This window comes from Homalodisca vitripennis, chromosome X (genome assembly GCF_021130785.1).
Source record: "Homalodisca vitripennis isolate AUS2020 chromosome X, UT_GWSS_2.1, whole genome shotgun sequence".
Classification (NCBI taxonomy): Eukaryota; Metazoa; Arthropoda; class Insecta; order Hemiptera; family Cicadellidae; genus Homalodisca; species Homalodisca vitripennis.
This window is the reverse complement of record NC_060215.1, coordinates 70,135,032-70,159,737: the sequence shown is the minus strand read 5'-3', so window position 1 is coordinate 70,159,737 and position 24,706 is coordinate 70,135,032. Positions and strand designations below refer to the sequence as shown.

At 32.7% G+C, this 24,706-nt stretch overlaps 1 protein-coding gene across 2 annotated transcripts in view; it reads right to left on the bottom strand.

Annotated features, from left to right (window-relative positions):
• LOC124369159 (ubiquitin carboxyl-terminal hydrolase 4-like) overlaps nucleotides 1-24,706 on the bottom strand; it is a 96,153-nt gene that overhangs the window by 5,058 nt on the left and 66,389 nt on the right. For both annotated transcript variants that reach the window (XM_046826949.1, XM_046826948.1), the window contains exons 11-15: nucleotides 22,894-23,153; nucleotides 19,791-19,919; nucleotides 15,871-16,054; nucleotides 11,655-11,908; nucleotides 9,345-9,433 (exon numbers count right to left, since the gene is read on the bottom strand). In XM_046826949.1, coding sequence (XP_046682905.1) covers nucleotides 9,345-9,433; nucleotides 11,655-11,908; nucleotides 15,871-16,054; nucleotides 19,791-19,919; nucleotides 22,894-23,153 — 916 coding nt within the window. The remainder of the gene's footprint in view (nucleotides 1-9,344; nucleotides 9,434-11,654; nucleotides 11,909-15,870; nucleotides 16,055-19,790; nucleotides 19,920-22,893; nucleotides 23,154-24,706) is intronic.

Here is a 24,706-nt window from a genome sequence, read left to right as displayed (position 1 = left end):
CAGCTGATCAACAATGGTATTGTGGTACTGTTACGTTAGAACTGTGTATTAGTGGTGTTTTTGCAAGCTACAGCAGGAGATCGGGTTCTGTGAATCGTGTTATTAAATGCAATTTTTCTGTGAGTTATAATTCGATTGTTTATTCAGCGAAAAAAAATGCCTTACTTATTTACATCAGAGGAATACGCTGATATGGTTTTTTATTTTGGGTTACTTGTAATGGTAATGCTAGAGCTGCTGTAGAAGAATATGAACTACGTTACCCTAATAGGAGGATTCCAGATACCAAAACAATTTCAGGAACTTTTCGTACTCTTCGGGAAACAGGGTCACTACCAAGTACTAGAACCAATTATGAACGAGCTGTCCAACTTGATGATGATATTGTTAATAATGCTGTTCATCGCAGTCCAGGTGTAAGTACACGACGTCTTTCTAGGCGGATAGGAGTTTCGCAGTCAACGGTGTGGAGGTCACTTAATCGAAACAAATTTTATCCGTTTCATAAACAAAAGGTTCAACATATACAGCTAGGGGATGGTCCGCTTCGCTTGGAGTTTTTGCAACTTTTTGAATATTAATAATCAACTCTACAAGCGTATTTTGTTTTACGGATGAGCACAATTCACTCGGGATGGTGTCAATAACTTGCACAATGAACACTCATGGGCAGAAGAAAATCCACATGAGGTAGTGGAACAGAACTTTTCAACACCGATTTTAGCGTCAATGTCTGGTGTGGCCTTTTGCACAATCGCTGATTGGACCTTTCATATTACCTGGACGCCTAAATGCTGAGTTTCTATTTGCATTTCCTTCAAGAAGAGTTGCCGCAGCTGTTAGAGAATGTTCCTTTACATCTCAGACAAAATTTGAACTTCCAGCATGACGGAGCAACCTCCCCACTTTTTCACGTGCCGTTTCTGCTTACTTAAATCATCAATTTCCTGGACACTGGATTTGGTCGTGGAGGGCCTCACCCTTGGCCACCAAGATCACCAGATCTATCTCCATTGGATTATTGCATCTGGGGATGGATGAAAGACATTGTATACAAGACAAAAGTGAATTCTCGTGATGAATTAATTGCCCGTATTATGGATTCGGCTGTGCAGATACAGGGAAGTCCTGAAAAATTAAGAAACGCAACAAAAGCAATACACAAACGTGCTGCAAAATGTATTGATAATGATGGCGTCATTTTCGAACATCTATTATAAAAAGGTGCGTGACGGTTGGCCCAACCTGATTAATTTTGCTTAAAACTAGTAATGTATTATACTAAATAAACTCGATTTTTTGGTTCTTATTTCTGTTTTATTTTAGACTTTGATTATATCAATTTTCTCAGAATTTAAATTCTCTACAATTAATGTTTGTTGATTTTATGTATTTATTACCAATTTAAAACAAAGTTATTGTACATCAAACTTAAAAAAAACATTGTTTCGTGCCCCCAATTTTTTGCATTTAACCCTGAATCCCTCAAAAACTACTACAGGTACAGTTCTGAAACCTATTTTATTAGCTTTATCAGGTAAAAAATACATAAGAATCCAACGATATTTCTTACTTAATTAACCTTTCCAAAAGTTCAGTATGGCTTTATTTTACTCTTTACCCAGGGATTCAGGGCGAAATCTTTCGCTAGCTGTAACTCGCTAACGAAGCGTTTTCGGACCTATGTTTATATAACATTTTTTCATTATTTTTACTAGTACAATGTTGCTGTAGAAGTGGGGGGGAGAACTTCATGAATCACCCTGTATATATATATAGACTGTGAGCGTATTTGTTGTGGTGGCTGGGAAACGCTCACAGTCACGTTCAAAATTTTCGCTTTCACCAAATGTGACTGACTCCATTTCCCCGGTGAATGTTTTTAAATTCAGTTGTTGCAAATTAAACGCAGCAACAAATACCCATGATATATGACACTTGCCTTCTGACACACTATCATAATGGACGATATAAACTAAAATCCTGAACCTTGCACATACAATGCTAATGATAATTAATTAAACAAATTTAATTTACTTGCCAGTGATCATTGTATACTTTTCTGATAAAATATGTACAATTTCATTTCTCATCTACTTTTAAATATACAGACATTTTAAAAATACCTCATTTTTTTAGAAATATATTTAGTATACAACAAAAGAATAAAATATTGAATCATTTGAACTTTACCTTTAAAATAAATTGACTTAACATAAAACAATTTGTAATAAATCAAGTTTTTTCCAAAGTATACCACCCTCACAAGCAATGTGAAATTTATTTGAACAAATCTAAAATATACAATTTTTTTAATATATCTAACTTGCTAATTATAAGAAAGTGTTTGAGGAGACAAAGTTTTGTGGTATTTTTTAATGATATATCTATAAAAACTACAAAATCTCGGATTGCACTATTTTGTATGTAATTATGACAGTTTTAATTCTATTGGCTGAACTATTTTTTTCTAAAAGGTAAGGTATGGGATTTTACATACGAGGTGTGTCCAAAAAGTATCCGACCTTGACGTCTGGCATGAACTAACATTACTTGGCGGCAACGGCAATCTGGTCCCCTTCAAAGTACTCCCCTCCACAAGCCACAACCTTATTCCAACGCTCCTCCTATTTCCGAAAACACTCCTTAAATTCATTTTGCGGAATGGCTAACAGGTCCTTCGTCGCGTTTTGTTTTATTTGTTCAACATCGTCAAATCTTTTTTCTTTCAAAGGAATTTTTAATTTCGTAAATAGCCAGAAGTCACAAGGTGCTATGTCAGGACTGTAAGGAGGCTGTCGTAGTTGGTTGATGTCGTGTTTGACCAAAAAACGCTGAATAAGATTTGAGGAATGAGCTGGCGTGTGATGGTGCAGGATCCAGTCATGGCTTGTCCACAGTTCAGGTCGTTTCCTTCACACTGCACCTCGTAGCCGCCTTAGGACCTCAAAATAATACTCCTTATTTACTGTCTGGCCTCTTGGAGCCTATTCGTGGTGAACAACACCGTCCTGGGCAAAAAAAAAAAAAAAAAAAAAACTGTCAGCATTGTCTTGACATTGCCTCGACTTTGTCTTGCTTTTTTCGGCCATTGCTCTTCGCGAGTTTTCCACTGTGAAGATTGAGCCTTTGTTTCAGGGTCGTAGCCATAAACCCATAACTCGTCACCAGTAATAACTTTTTTAAATAGCCCTGGGTCACTTTTGATCAAATCTATATTGTCCTGTGCGATTTCAAGTCAACAGTTCTTTTGGTCTTCTGTCAGCAGCCGAGGAACAAATTTTGCCGAAACACGGTTCATTTTTAAATCTTCGTGTAAAATGTTACAAACTGACGATTTTGGTATTCCTAAATCTTCTTTCAGCTCTCGGGCAGTCAATTGACGGTTTACATTAATTGCTGCACGAACACGTTCAACATTTTCAGCGTTTCTGGCCTGCCAGATCGGTCATCACTCTCCACTGATATGCGGCCATTTTAAATCGCCTAAACCACTTTTTTATTTGTGTATCGCCCATAGACACGGCACCATAAACTTTCCATATCATAGTAATCGTCTCTGATGCTGAATGGCCAAGTTTTTGGCAAAATTTAATGCAAATGCACTGCTCAACACGTTCAGTCATATTGAAATGCGACGCGCACACACGGCAGTACTCTACGGAACAGAGCGTTGTGACTCACTGAGTGACCGGATCGTATTCAATGCCTAATATGGGAAGGAGTAGGCTCGCCCCTCCCCTCTAATAATCGGTTCGAGCCGGTCGGTTACGCCGCGGCCGCCTACTGGTTGGCGGTCGGATACTTTTTGGGTCAGACCTCGTATGTGTATAAGGAAAAATTATATTCATAGAAGTTTATGTTCTATAAGACTTTTTCCATGGGGTTTTTTTAGTTTCACAAAAGTAAAAACTATGAATAAAGTCTTTTAGATACAAATTTTCTTTTCATTCAAAACTTATTTATAGGCCTATAGAAATTGTATTTAATTATAAATTTACGAAAACTACAACAATGTATTTTTATTTCTACCTTTTACTTCAGAAGGATCAAGCACAATTAATTCATTAGGCAATGGTTCATCCAAGTCAGATAAGATCCATATCTACAAAACTAAAATTCTCTTCTGATCACTACCCAATACATTCCTAATGCCACTACTGTTCAAATTAACTCATTGTGAAATGTACGATAATTATTTACTCAATAATAAAATATTGAACCTAGATGAACATAAACCAACACAAAAATCCAATCAATTCACTAAAACATTACACAAACTTCTACATTTTTCACTTCACTATTTTATAAAACACTACAGAAACTTATTTATACACACTCAACAAGAAAGTCTAAAGGGTCCAGATAAATACCAAACAATACACTAGTATTGACAATGGTGTAATAACAATCAAGAAATCACCACGGCAACCAGAAGATGCTGTGTAATTTTATTTTCTACTAGCTGAGTCAGTGATTGTGCAACAGAATAAAAATAATATACTAGTTCATTGTCTTCAGTGACAATACTGCTGCTTAGTGCAGTTCTTCTTTGTTTTGATATTATTTTCACTACTTTCAGACAATGATAAATTAAAAAATTATAATAAAGTTTAATAAAGCTATTTTCGGCACATTAGGCATTTTGGGATTTAAAAAACATAACCTTTTTGAACAACAATTGTACAAACATTTATTTGCTTACAGGCTTTTGAAAGTATGTTTCTGAAAGCGTAGAATACACTCTTTTTAATAACATTACTCACGGACATGTAGAACATAAACTCTCGACAGGGAATTTTGACAATCATATAGAAACTTTTGCGTGTTCAGGAATTACGAGAAAGAATCGCAATTGGAAATGTGAACATCCAAGTTTAAAATGTTTTAATAACAAATATAACGCAACTAAAGAATATATTACGGTATAATATGAAACCTTGGATCTTTATCTTTAATTCAAAGTACAAACAGACTTGCTGTGAGAGATCATGCAACATAAGTTAGTGTGACAAAAATAGCTTAGTGCCATTTGAAAATGTAGTTAATGTGTTGATAATCGCTTACAGCCAGTTGCACGGTTAAAACAAGGGCACAACCTTTCTCATATAGCAGCTTGAAACAAAAATAGGAGAGTAAAACACACTAAAATCATCATAAAAACGATGTAAACACAAAACAAAGCGTGGTGGACATACTGGGTACATTAACCCTAGAACTGTTAATCGACATAATTATGTCGGTTAATGCCGCTTTTGTGGTGTTAACCGTCAAAATTTTGTCGATCAAACATTCCCTCGTATAATTACTTTTTATAATATACTCCGGTAACGTATCGATATAATTCATGCACCATTGGATTCGGGAAGAAAAATGCTAAGGAACAGATGAGTTTTATTCCTCTTTGTATTATGGTTATGACGTAGCAAGCTTGTTATTTTGAACGTAAAAGAAAACGCGACGCCGTTTGTTGTGACCGCCATATTGCCGCTGCCGTTCTGTATCACTTTCGTGCCGAGCTGTGGATATTTGTAAGTTTTAATAGTTTTACGCGTGTTTTAGTGTCGTATTTAATGTGTAGTGTGTTGTTTGATGTCGTAGTAGTGTAAACATATATATTTTAGAATAAATCAATTTCTATTTACTGAAATATGTTTGAGAAATTACCAGCTTTGTGTAGGCTATGGCAAAATGACTTGGCTAAAATTCATTTCACATAGTTTGTTATTGTTTTCACTTACTAAACGTTATTTATAGCACTCTTTTAGCTCTGAAGTAACTATTTATTTTTGGTAAATAGATAGTTTTCACAATAAAATATATATTTCCTGTAATTTCTTTGGTTATATATAATAACTGTTTGGGTTATTCTATATTTTTTCAATATCTTTAGTTATATTTATAGTTTTCTAACTACATAATATTTCCTATTACTTATAAACCATAAATTTATAAATTTTGATATAGTACAAGCTTTAGAAACTATTTTATATTTTGCTGAATGAAAATTTTTCGCAAAATTTTTGAATAATGGCAAAATTTTACTTTTTTTACTTTAAAAAAAATAATTTATGGTAATTATTTCATTACTACTGTATATTCTATTTTATTCTAAGTAATAAAATGTGCAAAATAACATGTATTCATAGATAAATGTATTAGCAAAACTTGTATTACCAAAGTCTTACGTGTACACCCGATTTTCAGAATTTATACGCATCGCTGCTTTTTGTTCTATAGCTTAATGATGCTTTCATAAATGTGTATAATGTTTATGTTTTTCTGAAACTAGATAAAATTTGACACAGAATGGCTATCTCACTTATAAATATTTCTCACTATAACTTCATTTGCTAGGTATGGTCCCCCCCAAATTTAAGAAATATTTTTTGTAAATTTTATATTTGATTAAAAAAAGTGTTTATTAGAAAATTTTTTATGGTTAATTTTACAATATAGTGCAATTCTACGTTTAATTCTGAACACAAAAATATATACTCTTATTTATATTGCTTTTATTTTATATTTTTAATGATTTTTTTTTAAAACCCTTGCGCGAAGCTCCAAAACAGCCCGACACTACAGGATGAAATGACCGCCAGTTCTAGGGTTAAAACTTCTCAATGGGTTAAATGAGTAGCGGATTCCTGCCAGATCAGAATTAAATTACGAAAAAGTAGGACATATGTTCTGAGATTATTACATAATATTTAAATTAAAAATGCAAAACACAAAATATCTACCCAAAAATTTGTTTTGATATGGTGGCCTGACCTTGGCATCTTTACCTCAGTACTTTTGTATAATTCCATATATAAAAAATATTGTCATTATTGTTTAACACACTATTCATAATGCTGTCATCACTCATATGCAAGCTTGAAGCCCCATGTCCATGAATGTAAAAAAAACTCCGGATAAATAACAAATGGCTGATAAAATGTTATAGCGCGAAAAATGGCAAATAAACCTTGTTAAAGCAGTTCTGTTAGTAGACTGGAATAAAAATGTTGTTGTGTTCAGAGTTTTTTTAAAGGGTTATATAAGTTTTCTTCATACAGAAATAGCAATGCAATGTCTTTTAAGTCTATCTATTTATATAGCATAACCTAGTGATAGTGACCTGGTTGGTGTCTATGTTCCTCAATATCCAAACCACATAGAAGAGAGGGCCTGAATGTTATGTTTCAATGAAATTATATTCTAATTTTCAATTATAAAGAAGCTTCTAATTATTTTAGATAACTTATAATCAATAAATAAATAGATCTAAAAGTTATGTGGGTTACAGTCGAAAGAGATTAATTCTTCCAAAATTGATGTATATACTCAACTATAGTCTTCAACCTTATCATAACTGGCTTAATTTCCAAAAAGTTTATGAGAATAAACCTAAAAAGAGGTGCCATACAAACATACAAGTTTAGAAACACACATACACGAAACTTAGATTCCTTTTAGTCAAATAAATAGCAGAAAATTCAAATGATTTTTAAAGTTCCTTTTTTAAGTTTGTTAAGTGCAATGGTCTCAGTATTACAATAAAAAAAAGGTGAGACCTATTCCCTTTTGAGCCTCTATCTACCTGTCCTAATGGGCCACTTGCCTGTGTGAGGATCTTATTAAACAACAGAAAAAGAAGGGCAGTTCACACAGTACAAGATTGAGGGTGCTGATAAAAGTGCTACAGTCATAGTCAGGATTTCAACTAAGCATTGGAATGCTAACTTTAAAAGAATCTTGTTAACTTTAAGAAAAATGTACTAACCTGATATGGAAGTATTTATTGTGATTTAAATTTAAAATTAATAAGGAAACTTCCTAGTAATTGATGATTTTACTACTTTATATAGCGTTAATATGCCTTACTTTACCCATAGTCCATCAGTTGTTTGGATTAAAATTTATAGCATTAACATCTTCACTGCTGATCTATACTGAGTGAGATCAAACAGATGTCTCAGCTTTTGCACTATAAGACGTCTAAACATAGAATACAAGTTGAATATTTTTTATAAAAACATATTTGCTTTGTTTTATTACCTACCTCCAATTTTCCCATCTACCAGTATTAACCAGACAGTCAAATTATGGTTAAATATATAAACAATAGACATAAATCTACTATATTAGAATAAACCAATTTATAATCATTGTCAGTAATGTAATAGAACCATAAATATAAATAATAAATTAACAACTAACATAAAATAACAATCAACTCAAATATTACTTTTACATAAAATCTTAAAAAAAACAACAATATAAGTAACAAACATTACATATGATAAACAGGTAACTTAAAACAAACAAAAACAGTGAATGTAGCTACAACCTTGAAGTCATAGTGTAACTGGTCAGATACTCATTCACTTCAAAAAATGTTTTGAAGATACATGCCATGCTGCCTTAGGAACTTAATTTTCATCACAAAAAGACTGCATTTACTTTTTTCTAGTTTTACGGAGACCGAGTCAGGCATACATTCTCTTTCTATAAGATAGTTATGAATTTCTTGCCTAGTTAAAGAAAGGACTTAAAGATTTTTTAACACTGACTAGACAACAGTAAACATACAGACTTGGAAGGATCATTATGTTTAGTTCTTTGAAAATAGGCACATAAGTCACTTTCTGGAATGTTTTTTATTGCTCGTAATACCTGTTTTTGCCATTTAAATACTTTTTTTGTGATATTACTATTCCCCCATAAAGTTATTCCATATACAAGATGAGAGTAGGAAAAACATAGTAAGTTATTACTAGCATATTCAGGGTAACACATTAGTTTACATAGTACATAATAAATAAACAACTCTAATTAATTTCTTACACAACTGTTCAACATGATTATCCCAATTTGAACTTATTTTAGACTATTCTTAATTTGGAAAAATCACAAGCAAAATTTAAACATGGGTACAATATGCCAAATTTATTTATGGGTACAATATAACTCAAACTGACTCGATCAAACTACAGCAATACAATCCATTAACTTGGAGCAAGTCAACTCTACTATTTCTGACTTGGAACTGTAACTCTGATATGAATTATGTACAACCTTACTGCATGTTTTGTTTCTCTAATGTTAAGAGAAACAAAATTCAGTGATTAAAAATATTACTTACTAATCCTAAAAGATTTTATGATTATTTCTTAATTCCTGTGTATTACAAGCCTTACCAGTTAAGTACAAAATACTTTTCGGGTTGTATGAGCAGTACAGTATGAATAAGATACAATAAAAAATGGTTTTATTTGAAAAACAAAATAAGTACTTAATAATTCTATCTTCCACTTGAACTCCAAATAACAACATACACTACAATAGTAAATATGTACCTGTACAGTCTCTGGTGAAATCACTGACACTACACTGTCATCGTAGGAATACCACTTATAATCATTGAAGTTTCTGCAATACGCTGTATCTAGAACATATGAAACATAGTAAATATCTTAGTTAAATAAATGCTAATACTATATAAATGATAGAGGGCACACAATCTCTCCTTCAGCCCAACCCACCATGTAACCATGAGAAACAACATTTTCATGAACAAGCATACTGCCTGCTGCGGGAGCCAGCCTAAAGCAATAATAACCTCCTCAGCTTATGACAACTGACATAGTAAGTCACAATAGACAACCTTTTTATAAAAAATATTTATCAAGGTGAGCAAAATTCCATTCTTAAAAATTTGTTGGAACCACCATTTCAATCAAAAACCAACTTAAACATGAATTTATATAACAAATTTCTTATTGATATTAATCTTCAATATATGAACAAATTAATAAACTTTCTATGTTAAAGAAAACGAAGTTGCTACAATAAGAACTAAACATTTTAAAAGGGAAAGTGGGTGTTCACATATGCAATCATATGAAAATACACAATTTGGTTTGAATGTTTTCATAGACTTTGACAGTGTCCCCTTCCCATCTTTTCCACCAAAGCTAAAATTCACAAGGGTTGTATTTTATATGTTTTTGGGATTTACATAATTTTGTCTCTAAGTTCACTGAGATTCACTGGGGAAAATGTCCTCATCTGCACCCCATCATGTTAACTGCACCATAGCCTCATGAACTCTTTTTTATGTACATCACCGAAGACCTTTATCTGGATGAGGAGATATCACAAAGCGTTACTGACTACTGGGGATAATTCTATATTCACAAACTATCCCACATTGCTGTATAAGACCCAAACATTGATGGTCTCCAAGGTTTCTCACTGGGAACTAGTATAAAAGACCATTTCGAATATCTTAACACATTGGAGTCTGGCTCGCTATTTGCTGTTTTTATAACCCGGTCTGCATAAATTAATTGGTTTTCACATTTTGTTTTTAGAAAACTGTTAAATATTATGTAAAAGATATTGTATTTTCTTGAAAGTTCTATCTTTCCTCTTTAAAATGATATGTAAAACTGTATTCCTATAAAATGTAATTAATTTAAAAAAAAATTTTCAAAACTTACATTTTTTGAAGAAAAATAAAAACTCCCGCATGTTTTGTGTTACTTGAAAACTAACTTTTGAATAAATAAAACAAGTAATTTCAATTTTTTTAAAGGCATTTACTATATACATATTTACAAATAATTATTTTAATTGCCAAAAAAAATTTCAAATGCTAAAAAAAATTATTGTTGTCGTAGACAGACTGACGACGCGCCAGGCCACGTCATTGGATAAACAAAAGCCTCAAGCGGGTATGACGTAGTAGCGCCTAGCGGAATTGTTCTGAACTAACCATTAACGCTGGCTTTCTAATGCAGCAGACGGCAGTCGAATATCACTCGAGCAACTCCGTATATCAATCGGCAAAGCTGTGCTCGAGTCACGCTCGAGCGCCGGCTGGGGGTTTAAACAATGGCGCTCGAGTCTGGCTCGAGCGTAGACTCGAATGTGTTAAATGTCAGTGATGATCATTGGCAGAAATCCATAACTCTGCAATTCATTTGTCCACTAATAGCCAGTTCCTATACTCTAAATGTGGTTTCATTGGCTAGAGATATGTTCTTAAGAGAAGTATAACTAAATTTGAAAAAGTATATTTTTTTATGCATTAGAGTGCATTTGCTCTTATTGCCTATTACAGTGAGAGTGTAAAAAGTCAATGTGGATGACTATAATTACCATAATGGTTACAACTGACATAGGACATATTTTGTAGTTTAGGGTCCCCAGTGACCAGTCAGTTAAAGACTATTCACTAGACCCCATAAATCATTACATCATAGAGATTTTTCCATATGTCTATTTTGACCCAGAAAAGAAATGATCTTGCTACCAAAATGCTCTTAGTAATCCCTCATTTAGTACAAAAAGGTTTTTTTGCAGTTATGACAACACGAAAATAAAAAACAGAAATATGCCTGGACATGATAGAGGTAGCCACTACCGACTTCTACAAGTTTCAAAAATACTTAAAAGCCAATTGAACAGTTCAGTTGGAAGTAGTTCTCTCATCTATTATACAGCCCAAAACTGGCTCCCTCTGATGTACCACTTTTTCCAGTAAAAATCCTTTGGTAATCAATTTTTAATACACTTATGTCATAATACCAATTTTTAGTACTATTATAGGAATATGAAAACTTTTTTTTTAGATATAATACAAAAAGGCGAGAAACACTTACAATGCCCACCAGTCAGATTGCCATAATGATTGCAAACACCAATCAAATCATATACTAAATTTTCTTTTTGCTTGTTGGCTACAACATTGCTTAAATTCAAGCCTGTTACTGGATAATCAATTTTAATTCCCAATTTCCCTCTTCTTATCTCAGTGAATGCAAAACGCTTCAAGTGTAAAATGAGAATGTTAGGTAATTTCCACAAATCCAATTTTTTAGATGCACGTTTCTTCTCATGACAGCGTGGGCAAAACCTGAAAAAATAATATACATTTGAAATGTTAACTTATATACTTTGAGCATATTGAACATGCACAAAAAGTAAATTAAAAACATGTACGTTAAAAAATAACTAAACCTCATAATCATATCATGTAAATTGCCCATGTCAATCCAACATTGAATGACTTAAACACTCCTCGATCCTTTAAGAAGTTCCACTAGATAAAGCTTAAATTACAGCTATTGTATGTAATATTATTTTTCTGACAGTTCATTAAATTTATTTTTGGATTTAAACAGGGTACTTTCTTATCTCTATAGTAAAAAAGTGGATTTGGCAAAAATTTTTGGCCATAGGTACATGTGTATGTATATAACATGTATGATCAAAAAAGTGAACAAATGTTTATTAAATTTGATATGTGGATGTAGTTTATACATTCCTGCATTTAATTTTAAACTCAAATTTAAAATTTGTTAATTTTGTCCAATTTATTACCCAAAAAATCTGGGTTTTAGTGTACAAAAATGTGTTAACTACAGCTTAACAACTTTAATTAAATTTTCTCTATGTCTATTATGGATTGAACTTTGATTTTGAGTGAAATGAAATTGATAACTATATAGAATATCTCATTTTTAATGCAATACATCATGTTAGTTTAATTTATAATGTTATTTTCAGAAGTTTTACCTAAAAAATCAAATCATGACTTTGTTATAATTAGAAAATTTGCAATAGAAGTCTTGTGATTTTGAATGAATGTTTATTATTTATAGTCTGTTATATAATAACAAATGTATAAACCACATCTAGACAGATATTTTCTATTTAGAAAATATTGATGTTAATTGTATAAAGATGTTATTAAAAGGACAGTACTTTACATTTACAACTGCTCAGCAACTCATTTTGAGTTGATCTTGGTTCACTCGGCAGCCCCTTGTGAATCATGGTTAGTAGTTGTTATCTTCGCTTCTATGACTTATTAAACCATCAAACAAGTTTTTGTACCCAGCAATGATCATTTCTGACTGGTTTATACCTTCCAGTTGAAGCTACCACTGGGCACAGCAAAAACCGATGTGTCACTTAAATCTGGACAACCCTATGGATGTCCAGGAGCGGGCAATTCAATAGGTCTTGTCAACTGCGGGAGATGACTGTTGGAGTTTGTTCCCTAACTATCAGAGGTTCTTGCTAGCCTCAAAAAGGGTGTGCCACCACCTGCCTGCTTCTACTGGAGAGACTGGTTCAGAGCTGGCCTCCCCTTCTTCCGGGGGGACATGACTTTGAGATTAGTGCCCTAATTCTTCCTCATGGATCTCAATAGGAGGTGACCCCTACCCCCTAACCTTACCCATCCTGAATATCCTGTCACTTCGGAAGCAGCCCTAAGGTTCTTACAGGACTTCATGCATTTTATGAGTTTCTTGTCCTAAGAGAACAAAAACAAATGAGGTTTTGATCCCAACAAATAAGAGAGCTATGCGTTTCCAATGATCTAAACCATTCTAATTAGGTACTAAAATGTTTGATAAACCAATTCAAATCAAGCTAAAGAGCAAGTTATAAAATAGTTACATAGTTAGCACCAGCTGAAATGTTGCGAGAAGGGTAAAACACTACCAATACTTCCAAGTATTGCATCATAGAGAATTTTTTGATTCTGTAAGAATGACCGCAGCAAGAATTTTCCGGAACCGCCACTAGGAATTCCTAGCACTCTGCTCAGTCACAGTGAGTCATTTTGTTATTGCATGTGGTCATATCACATTTCACTATAACTTAAGTCTTAAGCAAACAATTTGTAGAATCTTGGCCATTATGCTTCAGAGATAACCTCTGTGATAAACACATTTTTTGATGTTGAGTCTATAGTTGATACTTATATAAAATAGTGGTTTAGGCCAGTTAAGATGGCTGCACTTGAGTGAAGAGTGATCTGGCAGGCCTGCAACGGCCAGAATTCAGAAACGCAGTATAGTTCACTTTCAGATCTAATGTAAAATTCAATAACATGCCGACTTCCAGATGCAATTTGGTTGCAGCTCTTCTTCCAACTGTCATACCATCAATAAAAAATTTTCGTTTACATACCATCGATAAACAATTTTCGTTTACAACTGCACAAACATGTTCAATGTGATCAGGCCTACCAGGTTGTGGACCACTCTCCATTAAAATGCGGCCAATTTTAAATTGTCAGAACCAAGTCTCTTACCTGAGTATAAATCATAAATAAACTCGTTACCCAAAGCTTTTTATAGTATATTATAATTGAAAATGAAAGCATTTTTATTACTTTTTTGCGAGTGCTAGTCGGTCACCCCAGGCCATTCCGCTAAGACACATACCCAGTATTGAACGTTTATTAAACTGTTATCAAACTGGCCCATTTAGTCTTCTGCAGTGAATTTTTTCTTAGATTTGTCAATTAAATTGAATATAAAGTCTGTAAATACTAATTTGATACCCATAGTTGTAATGGGTTATTTAAATGAAATAATGGTACTATAAAAATCTCTTGAAGGAGAAATAATATTACAATGATATTGTTTACATTTACATGATGTGGAGTTTATAAAAAACAAAATAAAATAAATCAAACTACACTAAAATTTAACAAATAAGTCAGTTATGTTTGTACAAAATATTCAAAATAAAACAAATTTGTTACGTATAATTACTTTAAAACTGAACCACCATTGTTAAAGTGTGCACAATATTACTTATAATAATAATTTACAATAGTAACATTAGTGGAATAAAGAGGTGTGTCTCTCGTTAGATCATCCACACTCCTCATCGGTGAAATACTTCTGACCTATTTTTCACTTTCCACTCTATGTGCAGTCTAATTAATTTTTTGGTCTGTGATTTGCTTACTCTGATTTTAAAAGGATAGGATAGTAATTGTATATGCTTGTGGATAGCAAGAGTTTGTTTCAAATACAGTTGCAAATTTTTTGGTCTGTGATTTGCTTACTCTGATTTTTAAAAGGATAGTTTATAATTATTGTATAGGCTTGTGGATATAAAGAGTTTGTTTCAAACACAGTTGCAATATTGAAGGCAAATAAAAACCTAGCAATTACATGGACAACGAACATACAAAAATGTTTACTTAAAATATTACAATGTGTACAAACTTCAACAATCAAAGTGGGTTAACAATAAATGTGCCATACATTTAAAATAGTTATGCCAAATTAAGATGAATTTAATTACTTGTAATGATTTTGAATTTTAATAAATCTAAAAGGACATTATGAACTTTGGATAATACATCATGAGTTAATTTAATTGTGGGTGTAAAGCTTAACATTAGTGAAATGAAGTTATGAGTGAAAATAAATTTCATAAAAGCAACTGCGTATTTAACAATAAAACATATTAATTTTACTCCTAACCACGTTACATAGCTACTCACTGTAAACAACCAAATTTATTGTTATAAATTAAAATTAATATTAACTATACTACAACTATAAAAAAGTAAATTATGTAATCAAGAAGTCTTTTTCAATCCCTTATAACCTATAGTTAAGGCTGTAGTTTATCAACAAAACAACAGACCAGAGCACAAGAGTCGAGTCAGGAGTAAGATATTTCTTCAGATTTGGTTTTGAGCTCATGAAGCCAATATTTAGTTTGCAGATAATTTTAGCTTTGGAACTAACAACAATCGTGATTTACGGAATCCTGAGCTTGTGAACCAGCCCATAGTGTTAATGTTTGATTATATAACTGCTCAATATCACACTCTTTCCACCAGAGCTGAACATAACCTTATGACGCGGGGACAATCACCAACTCTAAGGTAAACAAAAAAATAAAACTCTAGTTAAAAAAGTTTGTGTTCAGCTCTTGTAGTTTAATTTTAAAAACTGAAACTCATCCTTTACAACCCTTAAAGGGATAATCGCTAACTCTAAGATTAAATACATAACAAAAACCTAACTAAATTTTAATATGTAGAAAGAAACTTACCAGGCATTGTTTGTTCCTAGTTTTTCTGTGGAGGTGAACAGGTTAAGGCAGTCCTCAATAGTTGGAACTGTTGAATGTTTTAAGGTGTCACAATGATCTCTAATTAGAGGAATTTCCTCATTGTAGTACTCTTTGTGAACTTTCCTCTCAACCTGTAGAGCCAAAACTTCTCGTCCATAGTTTTCTGTTCAATATCAAAGTACAAGTTATTATTTATTTTAATTTTACTTTAGAGCAATCTTTTACACAGTACAGTAGAAGCCCGCTTATCGGAGGTAAATGGGTCGGAGGACTACCTCGGATAAAGAAAACTCGAATAATCCAGAGACAATGTTAAATAGGTTATAAATAACAACAAACATGTTGGATTTTAAAGACTATTATACAGAGTGTCCCATGAAGAAACGGAGAAGAAACTGTCAGGACTTGTTCTTACGGTGAAAATAATGAAAAAAGTTTATATATACATAGGTCCAGAAACGCTTAGTTAGCGAGCTATACAGGGTGAAAGATTTCGCCCAGATTTCAGTGCCACCGTTAAAAGGGAGCCCTATTAAATTATTTTGGGCGTTACCCAGGACGTAAAATTTAATGTATATTATGCAAATTGAATAAAATTGGTACCAGACCTCTAGCTGCAGTAATTTTTAAGATAGCTGAAGAAATACGCAATTTGGCTTATTTTACATCATTATCTTAAGAAATTAATTCTTTACAAGTTTTGTTAAAAAATGTTACGTGTTTGTTACACATTTAACAAAGTTAATCTACTTGAAACCTAAATGAAACTTGTTTTTGGACACCGAATTTTGCGTATTTCTTCAGCTATCTTAAAAATTACTGCAGCTAGAGGTCTGGTACCAATTTTTTTTCTTATCTGTTTCAGAAACTTGTTTACATCTATTTTGGATGCTTTCGAGAATGTTGTTGAATTCTGTACCGATCATTGTTTTTAATTCAGTTGTTTTACACTCAATACTATTTTGGAGGAGGAATCTTTCACGATGATAATATGCAATTCTTTCTTTAAGTAAAGATTTAGAAGCAGAAGACAAAATTTTACTGGCTTTCCTACTATGAAAAGAAGTTTTTAGAGTTAACCCTATAGGCATAAGGTTTTCAACCTTACATTTATGCAAAAAAAGTTAAATGATTAATGTGTTTAGTTAACTTAAGATGCAAGCTCTCAAGGTCTTTGATTTGTTTACTGGTTCCGGGTCCGTACCGAAAATCAATTATTTGTTTGAAGGTTATTTTTGACGATGGAAGGATTGTGAAGGAAACAGGATTTTTACGGACATTTGCCATCGTTCAGTGAAACAATAAATCAGTAACACTACATTTCGAGATCTGCAATCTGATCTCTTCTTCAGGTAAAGAACTAACCTAATACATAATTTTACAAACTAGGTTAAAATAAACAAATCTTACCAAAGCGTTGTGGCACGCCTAAGTCAGGAATCACAATCTACATGTTGTTTCTCAACTTCACTAACTCTATAAACATGCACTTAATAAAAAACTATACAAAACACTAATCATTAAAACTGAACTACTGAAAATTTTAACATCCGTCCCAAGCTGTTGCAATCCAAAAAACTACATCTTTGGTTGTTATTTTTTTCAGAGATTCTTTAACACTCATCCCATTGTCTAACGTGAAATAAGCGTTTGTAGAAGTCTATGCCTGTATTTTTTTTCATGGTCTCAAGTACTGATTGTTCTAGGGGCTGTAGTAGCAAGGTCACATTAGGGGGTAAAAACATGGCTTTAGTATCACCGCTACAAAGCTCGTCCTCATCGGGGTGTGAAGGTGCATTGTCCATCAAATACGATTGCTTTCAGGGGAAGTTTTCTGTTTTTTTAAATACCTCCACAACGGGGACAAACTCTTCATAAAACCATTTCTTAAATATATGGCTGTTCATCCATGCACTTTTTTGGTTTCAGTATATGGTGGGCAAACAGTTAAAATTGATGTGTTTAAAGGCCTTGGGTTGTGTGAGCCGTTCCAATCAGTAGAGGTCTCAGTTTATATGTTCCTGATGAATTGGAGCATGCTGAGATTGTAACATGCTCTTTGCTCGTCTTAAATCCTGGAGTAGATTTTTCAGATTTAGCTGCCAAAGTTTTAGTCAAAACTTACAAAAAGCATATAAAAATTGAGCCCAGTCTCATCGCAGTTAAATATTTGGTCAGATGTTAGACCAGATTTCTAAACAACTTCTGCCAATTTATTTTGAAACTTTTTTAGTTTCTAAAAATAATTCTGATCATTTTTCACAAACAACATTAAGCTGTCTAATACCGCACCACTTTTTCCACCTGTCTAACCATCCATCGCTGGTTATAAAACTTCCATCACCAGCCTTAAACTTGTTATGAAATTCTATTGCCTTCGCTTGAGGTATTACGCCGGTTATAGGACTGCCCAAACTCCGCATTTGAGTAAACCATAAAATTAAGGCTTCTGATGTCAGCTCATATTCGCCTTTCTTCATTGTTTAACCACAATAAACTGCTATCCCCACTCACACATTTATTAACAAATTTCTTAATGTTTTGTCGGTTCTGTCTCCAATCACCAACAGTCACTTCACCAACCCCTAGATCTGCAGCCACCATTTTAATTGTCTCGCCATTGCCAAATGTGTTAATGCTTTCATTGTTTCTTCTAGAGAAATCACACGCCTTTTTCGTTTTCACTCATGCTGTAACACTAACACTGTACACTTTCCACAGCTAAAATACGGGTAGACCGCAGTAACAAAAATAACAAACGAAACGAACACGTTCAAATAACTTGTGCAACTTAACTTGAACTGACTAGTAGAAACATCTGTGGTGTTCCAGAAATATGGCAACGTTACAGTGTCACTCAGTTTAAGTTCATTCCTATAGAATACGCTCAGACGAGCCTCCTTCAAACAAACGTCGGTGGACCTATCATATATCAGCAACTGTTACGTCACCAAGAGGATGGAAATTCTAAAAATGTACTACTCTACCTAGCAACAGCCAGAGTACACGCATCACAAATAGATATTGCCGCTAGTCATACACGCAGTATCTTATTATTGTACTGCAACTGCTTGGTCTATAAAAAAAATTTTTTACTTCGAAGGCCTCGGTTATCAGGACTCTGATAAGCGGGAGTCTACTATATAAAAATTTCTTTTTTTTAAATACCTGTGTATTTAACATACACTTATGACAAAAAGGAAATACTACTTTTCACTAAGAGATAAGGATGGCTAATTTAAACTTTTAAATTCTACAGTAACTGCAGTTGTTTTATTTGTATAACTTTATATAATTAAATTACAAAACAAAATAATATTTTTAAGTCTATTTCCCTAATCAGGCTTTTGTAGAGTTGTAAATTTTGACTTTGGTGACCATTTACATATATGATGCTATAACATATAAACATGGGAATACAAATACAAAACACACCATGCAACAGAATTCTATCTACCAGTGCATCACACAGCCTGATTTGAAGAGCAACCATCCTGGGGTTAAGTTGTTCAATTCCCTGTTTTCTGACATTAAGAAAGATGCAAACCTCAAGACAAAGCTCATGAGATGGTTCTTACATCACCATATCTACTGATTGGGGAATTTCTGACCTGCAGAACATGGAATCCTAACCTTCCACATTAATTGCAGCAGCCAAATTTGTGACTCACTTGTATTTTTCTAAAAGTGTGGAATTTAAATTACAGCCTATTGCCATACATAGCCTACATATCTAATATTTCATAATCAAATAATATGTTTGTTTTGTTGCAAAACAAGAATGTTTGTTCTATACAAATTTTATGATTTTAATTGAAAATTTTAAAGTTCATACTATTTTTCTTTCTTTAGCTTTTAATACATTTAAGCTGATAACATTCATATTTTTAAACTTTTACCTGGTATTTGAACAATAGTATCTTCTGAAGTGTCAATATTTAGTACATTACTGGACGAGTCCATTTCTACAAAGACTGGTTTGAACAGGTATGTGGTGGAATTTGATCTGGAAGTGCTGTCACCACTGGCTAGAGTAAACAAAGCAAAATAACTTCTTAATTGACAAAAAACCCAAGAAAGATATTTTGGCATTCAATGCTCTTAACAGATGAGTAGTTTATATCTTATTCAGGGAGGACTTAGAGTCAAGCACACACCATTGAAGATTTAAATTAGAAACAGCCTAGTTCACATCCATTTAACATGTATAATTAGTTCATTTGTATTGAACTTTACAAAATTACTTTACTAATTGAGTGAGTGTTACAACAATAAGTGCCCGAAACATGCCAATCTGCTCTATCACACAGTGGTCATGTCTTTACATTGAAATAGGCTATCGCTTTCTCACTCACACAATCCTGTGATGTAATAAACAAATTTTAGTGGTGCAGTCATTCTTTGGTGCAGTTAATTTAAAAAAATCATATTCACCACCCTTTACAAAAGATGAAGACGGAAAAATGAAAAAATAATGTTTCCTCCATGAGGAAATATAAGCATGTAAAGTAGTTATTTTTGGCAATTTACTATTAATTATTAATAAACGGATAACACTGTTGAGGCTGTATGTGACACTTGAAAGTGCTGGTTTAGTAACAAATCCTGTTATATATTTATTTTTTTGAAGCAACATTAATATTTTCAAACTGGAGGTTAAGACATAATATAGCATACGAGAATGGGTTTTTGTACAACCAATTAAAAATAATATCAGGTAACAGGTACCAGTAATGGAAAACTATAAATGGTGATATTCTATAAATGGTAGATGACTAATTCGATATCACAATCATGTCATCATTTATGAATTATGAATTTTCCACTAACAATTCTGACATTAACAAATTGTGTTAGAGCTTTATAGCTTGATATTCTGTTATTCTAAATTTGTGGCTAGTCCAATAACTTATTGATATTAATAAAAACATTGAAAGTTAATTAAAAATTAATACAGAGAGAGAATAGAACTAGAAACATTGATCAAGAAGCGATCTGTCAAGTGGCATCTTTTTGTGGGAGAAAAATAAACCAATATCAAGCTTATTCTTATTCTTATTGTTTCTTTGAGATCCGGCATGGTGGGACTGACCCACCTACTGTTTAGCTACCATTTGTTACATCATACACTGAATATTTCACTGTAAACCGAATAGAAATCGATCTTAACATATTGTTTGATACATGATATAATCTTTGAGACACTAATTACAATCGCGGTCTGGTCAACCGTGTTGTCTGATGCTAGTGTTTACTTCCTTCAAGATTTCTGTAACTATAATTTATTTTTATCCTTTCTTTGCAAACAGGGATTTCTTTGTTTCATTATGCAATTTAATCATGTTTAAGTTTGTTCATAACCTGAAACAGGTTTATTTTGATCGTAGCAAAATAGATGCAGTCTGAGATGAATATTCAGATGATAATGTTAAGTAGTTTTAGTGATTTTTAGTAGTTTATATATGTTAAATACAACATATTATTTTATGATAAAACTTAACTGATAATGAAAATGATACCACAGATCCTCCGAACACTTACTTAGATGTCGACTTGCCATCAACTAATTCTAATAGGCCTATACTCCAAGAGTTGCACATTTAATTATGCCTAGGCCTAATACATCTAACATGTTTTTTCTGTCATACAGAAATTGATATGATGTTTATATGCATCTATACAATCAATATAAGTTGAATCCTAATAAAATGTTAAAAAATCAATTTTAGGCACTACCTTAAACTAAAAATAATTTGGTATACTATGAGAATTGAGTTCAAAATTTGAAATAAGGAATATTTAGCATGCATAAAAAATGTTAATTGGAGTTAACATCTTCATTTTTAAACTTTAAACAACTGTTCAATAAACTGGTATGAGAATAATGGAATGGAGTGTCAATGTGAATTTATCAATTATTGCTGTTTTTATATGGTATTGATCCGTAGTTAAAATTAGTATCAGAATGAAGTTTAATGAGAAACAAATATATGTGTGTGTGTGTGTGTGTGTGTGTTATACTGGTTTTGTAACACTTTAATATAACAACAGTTAAAATAACATTAAAACACATTCACATTTTTCTTGTCATTAATACAATTGAGTGTTTGAGAAAAATATTATAAATGGTTTTAAAAAACCTGGTTATCCACAATTATTATATGGAAATGAAGCATTATTCAGTCTTGTGCCTACTTGTAAATTTGTATGTTCAGTATTTCTATGAAAATCGAAATTTGTTTTATTTCTTACACTGTGGTTGTGTACTTTCTGAGCCCATAAAATACTGTTTTAGCTTTTGTTTTCATAATATGGCACCGTTTATTTTAATTCTGACTACACTTTTATAAGACTCAGTTTTAAAAACTAAACATGATTCATACTACTTGTTTCTGGAATTTATGAATTGTTTCAAAGTAGGTGGATTTTGCCCAAAACATGTAATTTACAGTTAAATAATAAGTAAGCAATTAAAGCAAATTTATTCTTTTATTACTGAAATCAAGTATTTTCTACACAGGTGATCATAAAAACAAGCAAACTATATGTGTACCAAACTTTTTGTTGAGTTTTTATATTACAAACTATTTTAATGTAAACATATTTATATTCAGATTTTCTCCAAATTTAATACACATATTTCCTACTAATTTACAATCAAAGCATATTCGTCCAAACAATTTTCAAATTTACCCAAGTTGTCTTTTATACTGAGTTCAATATTATTTTTAGGTGATATATAAAAGGCTAAAATTGGCTAAAGCTGAATACATATTTATTAAATACATAAAGCCTCAACTCATGACATCTGCTCTTTAAAAAAGTAGTTTAAGTTTTATCAGATGGAAATATTGCTTTCAGGATAGTTTTCAGCAATCAGATAGAGATATTTATAGAGACAGAAATCAATATCTAGATAGAATAATAAAAATTAATGCACATAGTACTAATTCTATCATATTATTAAACAATCTCAATATTGTAACGACTACAATTTTATACCTGACTCATAATCCATTGGAAGAGATCCAACATTGTTGATAGCCTTTAAAAATCCTTCGCTAGTTCTTGTCATTTGCTCACAGATTCTTATATAAAAATTCTTGAATAACATAGGTCCCGGCGGAAGAGACAGCAGAAAGGGTGTGCCAAACAGTTTGTTTTGTGTACTGCGATTTGAATCATTTACTTCACAAAGTATCACTGGCAGGATAGTACTCTGTACAGAAGGATTTTCTGCCAAAGTTCTCGGCACATCATACCTGAAATAAAAGCTTAAAATTAAAATTTGCAAATGATTTAGCAAATCTTAAGTCTAAGTGATTCATGCTGTTGGGTGTTACTTAATACAAACAATTGACAGAGCAGAGCAAAAAGGAAGTTTTCTTCAAGGCATAGTGATAAATTAGAATATTAAGAAAATATTATATATTATATATATTTACTACGTAACTTGTATTATCAATGTTACATAGAAATGAGCCGTTGGCTGAAACCACGTAAGTCGCTTGAAAATGATCTAATCTCTCTCACATGTGTAACGAAGAAACAGGGAGTCAACTCGTTGCTATTTTATAAAAGTACACCTTAAATTAAATGTTGTTGTTTCTGCAGGTTAATTGTAATATAATAGTTGTTTTAGTTATGGATTGCTCTACATAGAACTGTATATACCCTGTATAAAACCCTGATTATCGGAAGCGCAGGTTATCGAAAACTACTTGAGAAGTAGTAAAAACGTTTCCAGTAGCCTCGAATCGGGAAGTTACAGGAAGAATAAATAATTTGGTCAAGCGAAAACCCTAATATTATACTGAGAGCATTCAAAATATTTATTGCAAGGTCTATCAATGGAGGACACCTCAACTGCCTTGCCAATGTTCGGAAAAAGAGCGATTAAAAACCCATTACTGGTTGAGGTAGCGCTCGCGTGATGTTTTGCCTCTGTTTAGACTAACAATTTTCACTGTCGGACATAAAACTTGCGCAAATTTTTGCCAGTCTAAACGCAATTAGTTCAGTCGAGGTGTGGATGTGACAGTGATATCAAAACATAACATTCTTTGTTTTAACCTGATAGTTGCGATACAAGCAGTGAGCATTAGAGCGGCGACTTAAAGTTTAACGTACGTAAGAAGAATACTCTAAATTGCCCATGAAAGACGTGACCGGCAGGACGGTACACCACACTCCAGACATTAAACTTTCCTACTGCCACTCAGTCCTCATGCTGTCATTGCTGTGCATCATGTTAGACCAAAAGGATCCCTTCTCGGCTTTACTTCTTGTCCAAATCCACTACTTTCATCTCCAAAAAGTGCTAATCAGGTCTAGTAAAAATCCAGCTGACATTCTGGTGTACTCAAAAAAACCTGTGTTGCAATCTCTTATCAAACCATCAAACAGATACCTGTATACCTAAGTGTTTATACAGTGAACACTACATTGTAGGCTTGTGCAATCTAACAGACGCATTTTCAAAATGTTACTCAAGAATAAGAGTTAAACAACTTTCTTCTGAAGACCCCATTTCGGTGAATTAATAATGCTTAAACACAAAAACACTGCTTGTATCATGGTCACTACAGCTCTGCCGCTTACAATTTACCGCTTGTTTAGTGGCCGAGACCTGAGATAATTGGTCGACTGACTTTAATTGTCCAATGGATTGTTACGTCTTTAGAGGGCTTGCCGTGACACAGGGGTAGAATTAACCAAGAACTAACGCTTCCTGTTGTGATTAACATCCCATAAGCAAGCGCCTGACTATTTTGAGTTTGTTTAGGTTATAGTTTAGTGTATTTGCAGTGAATTA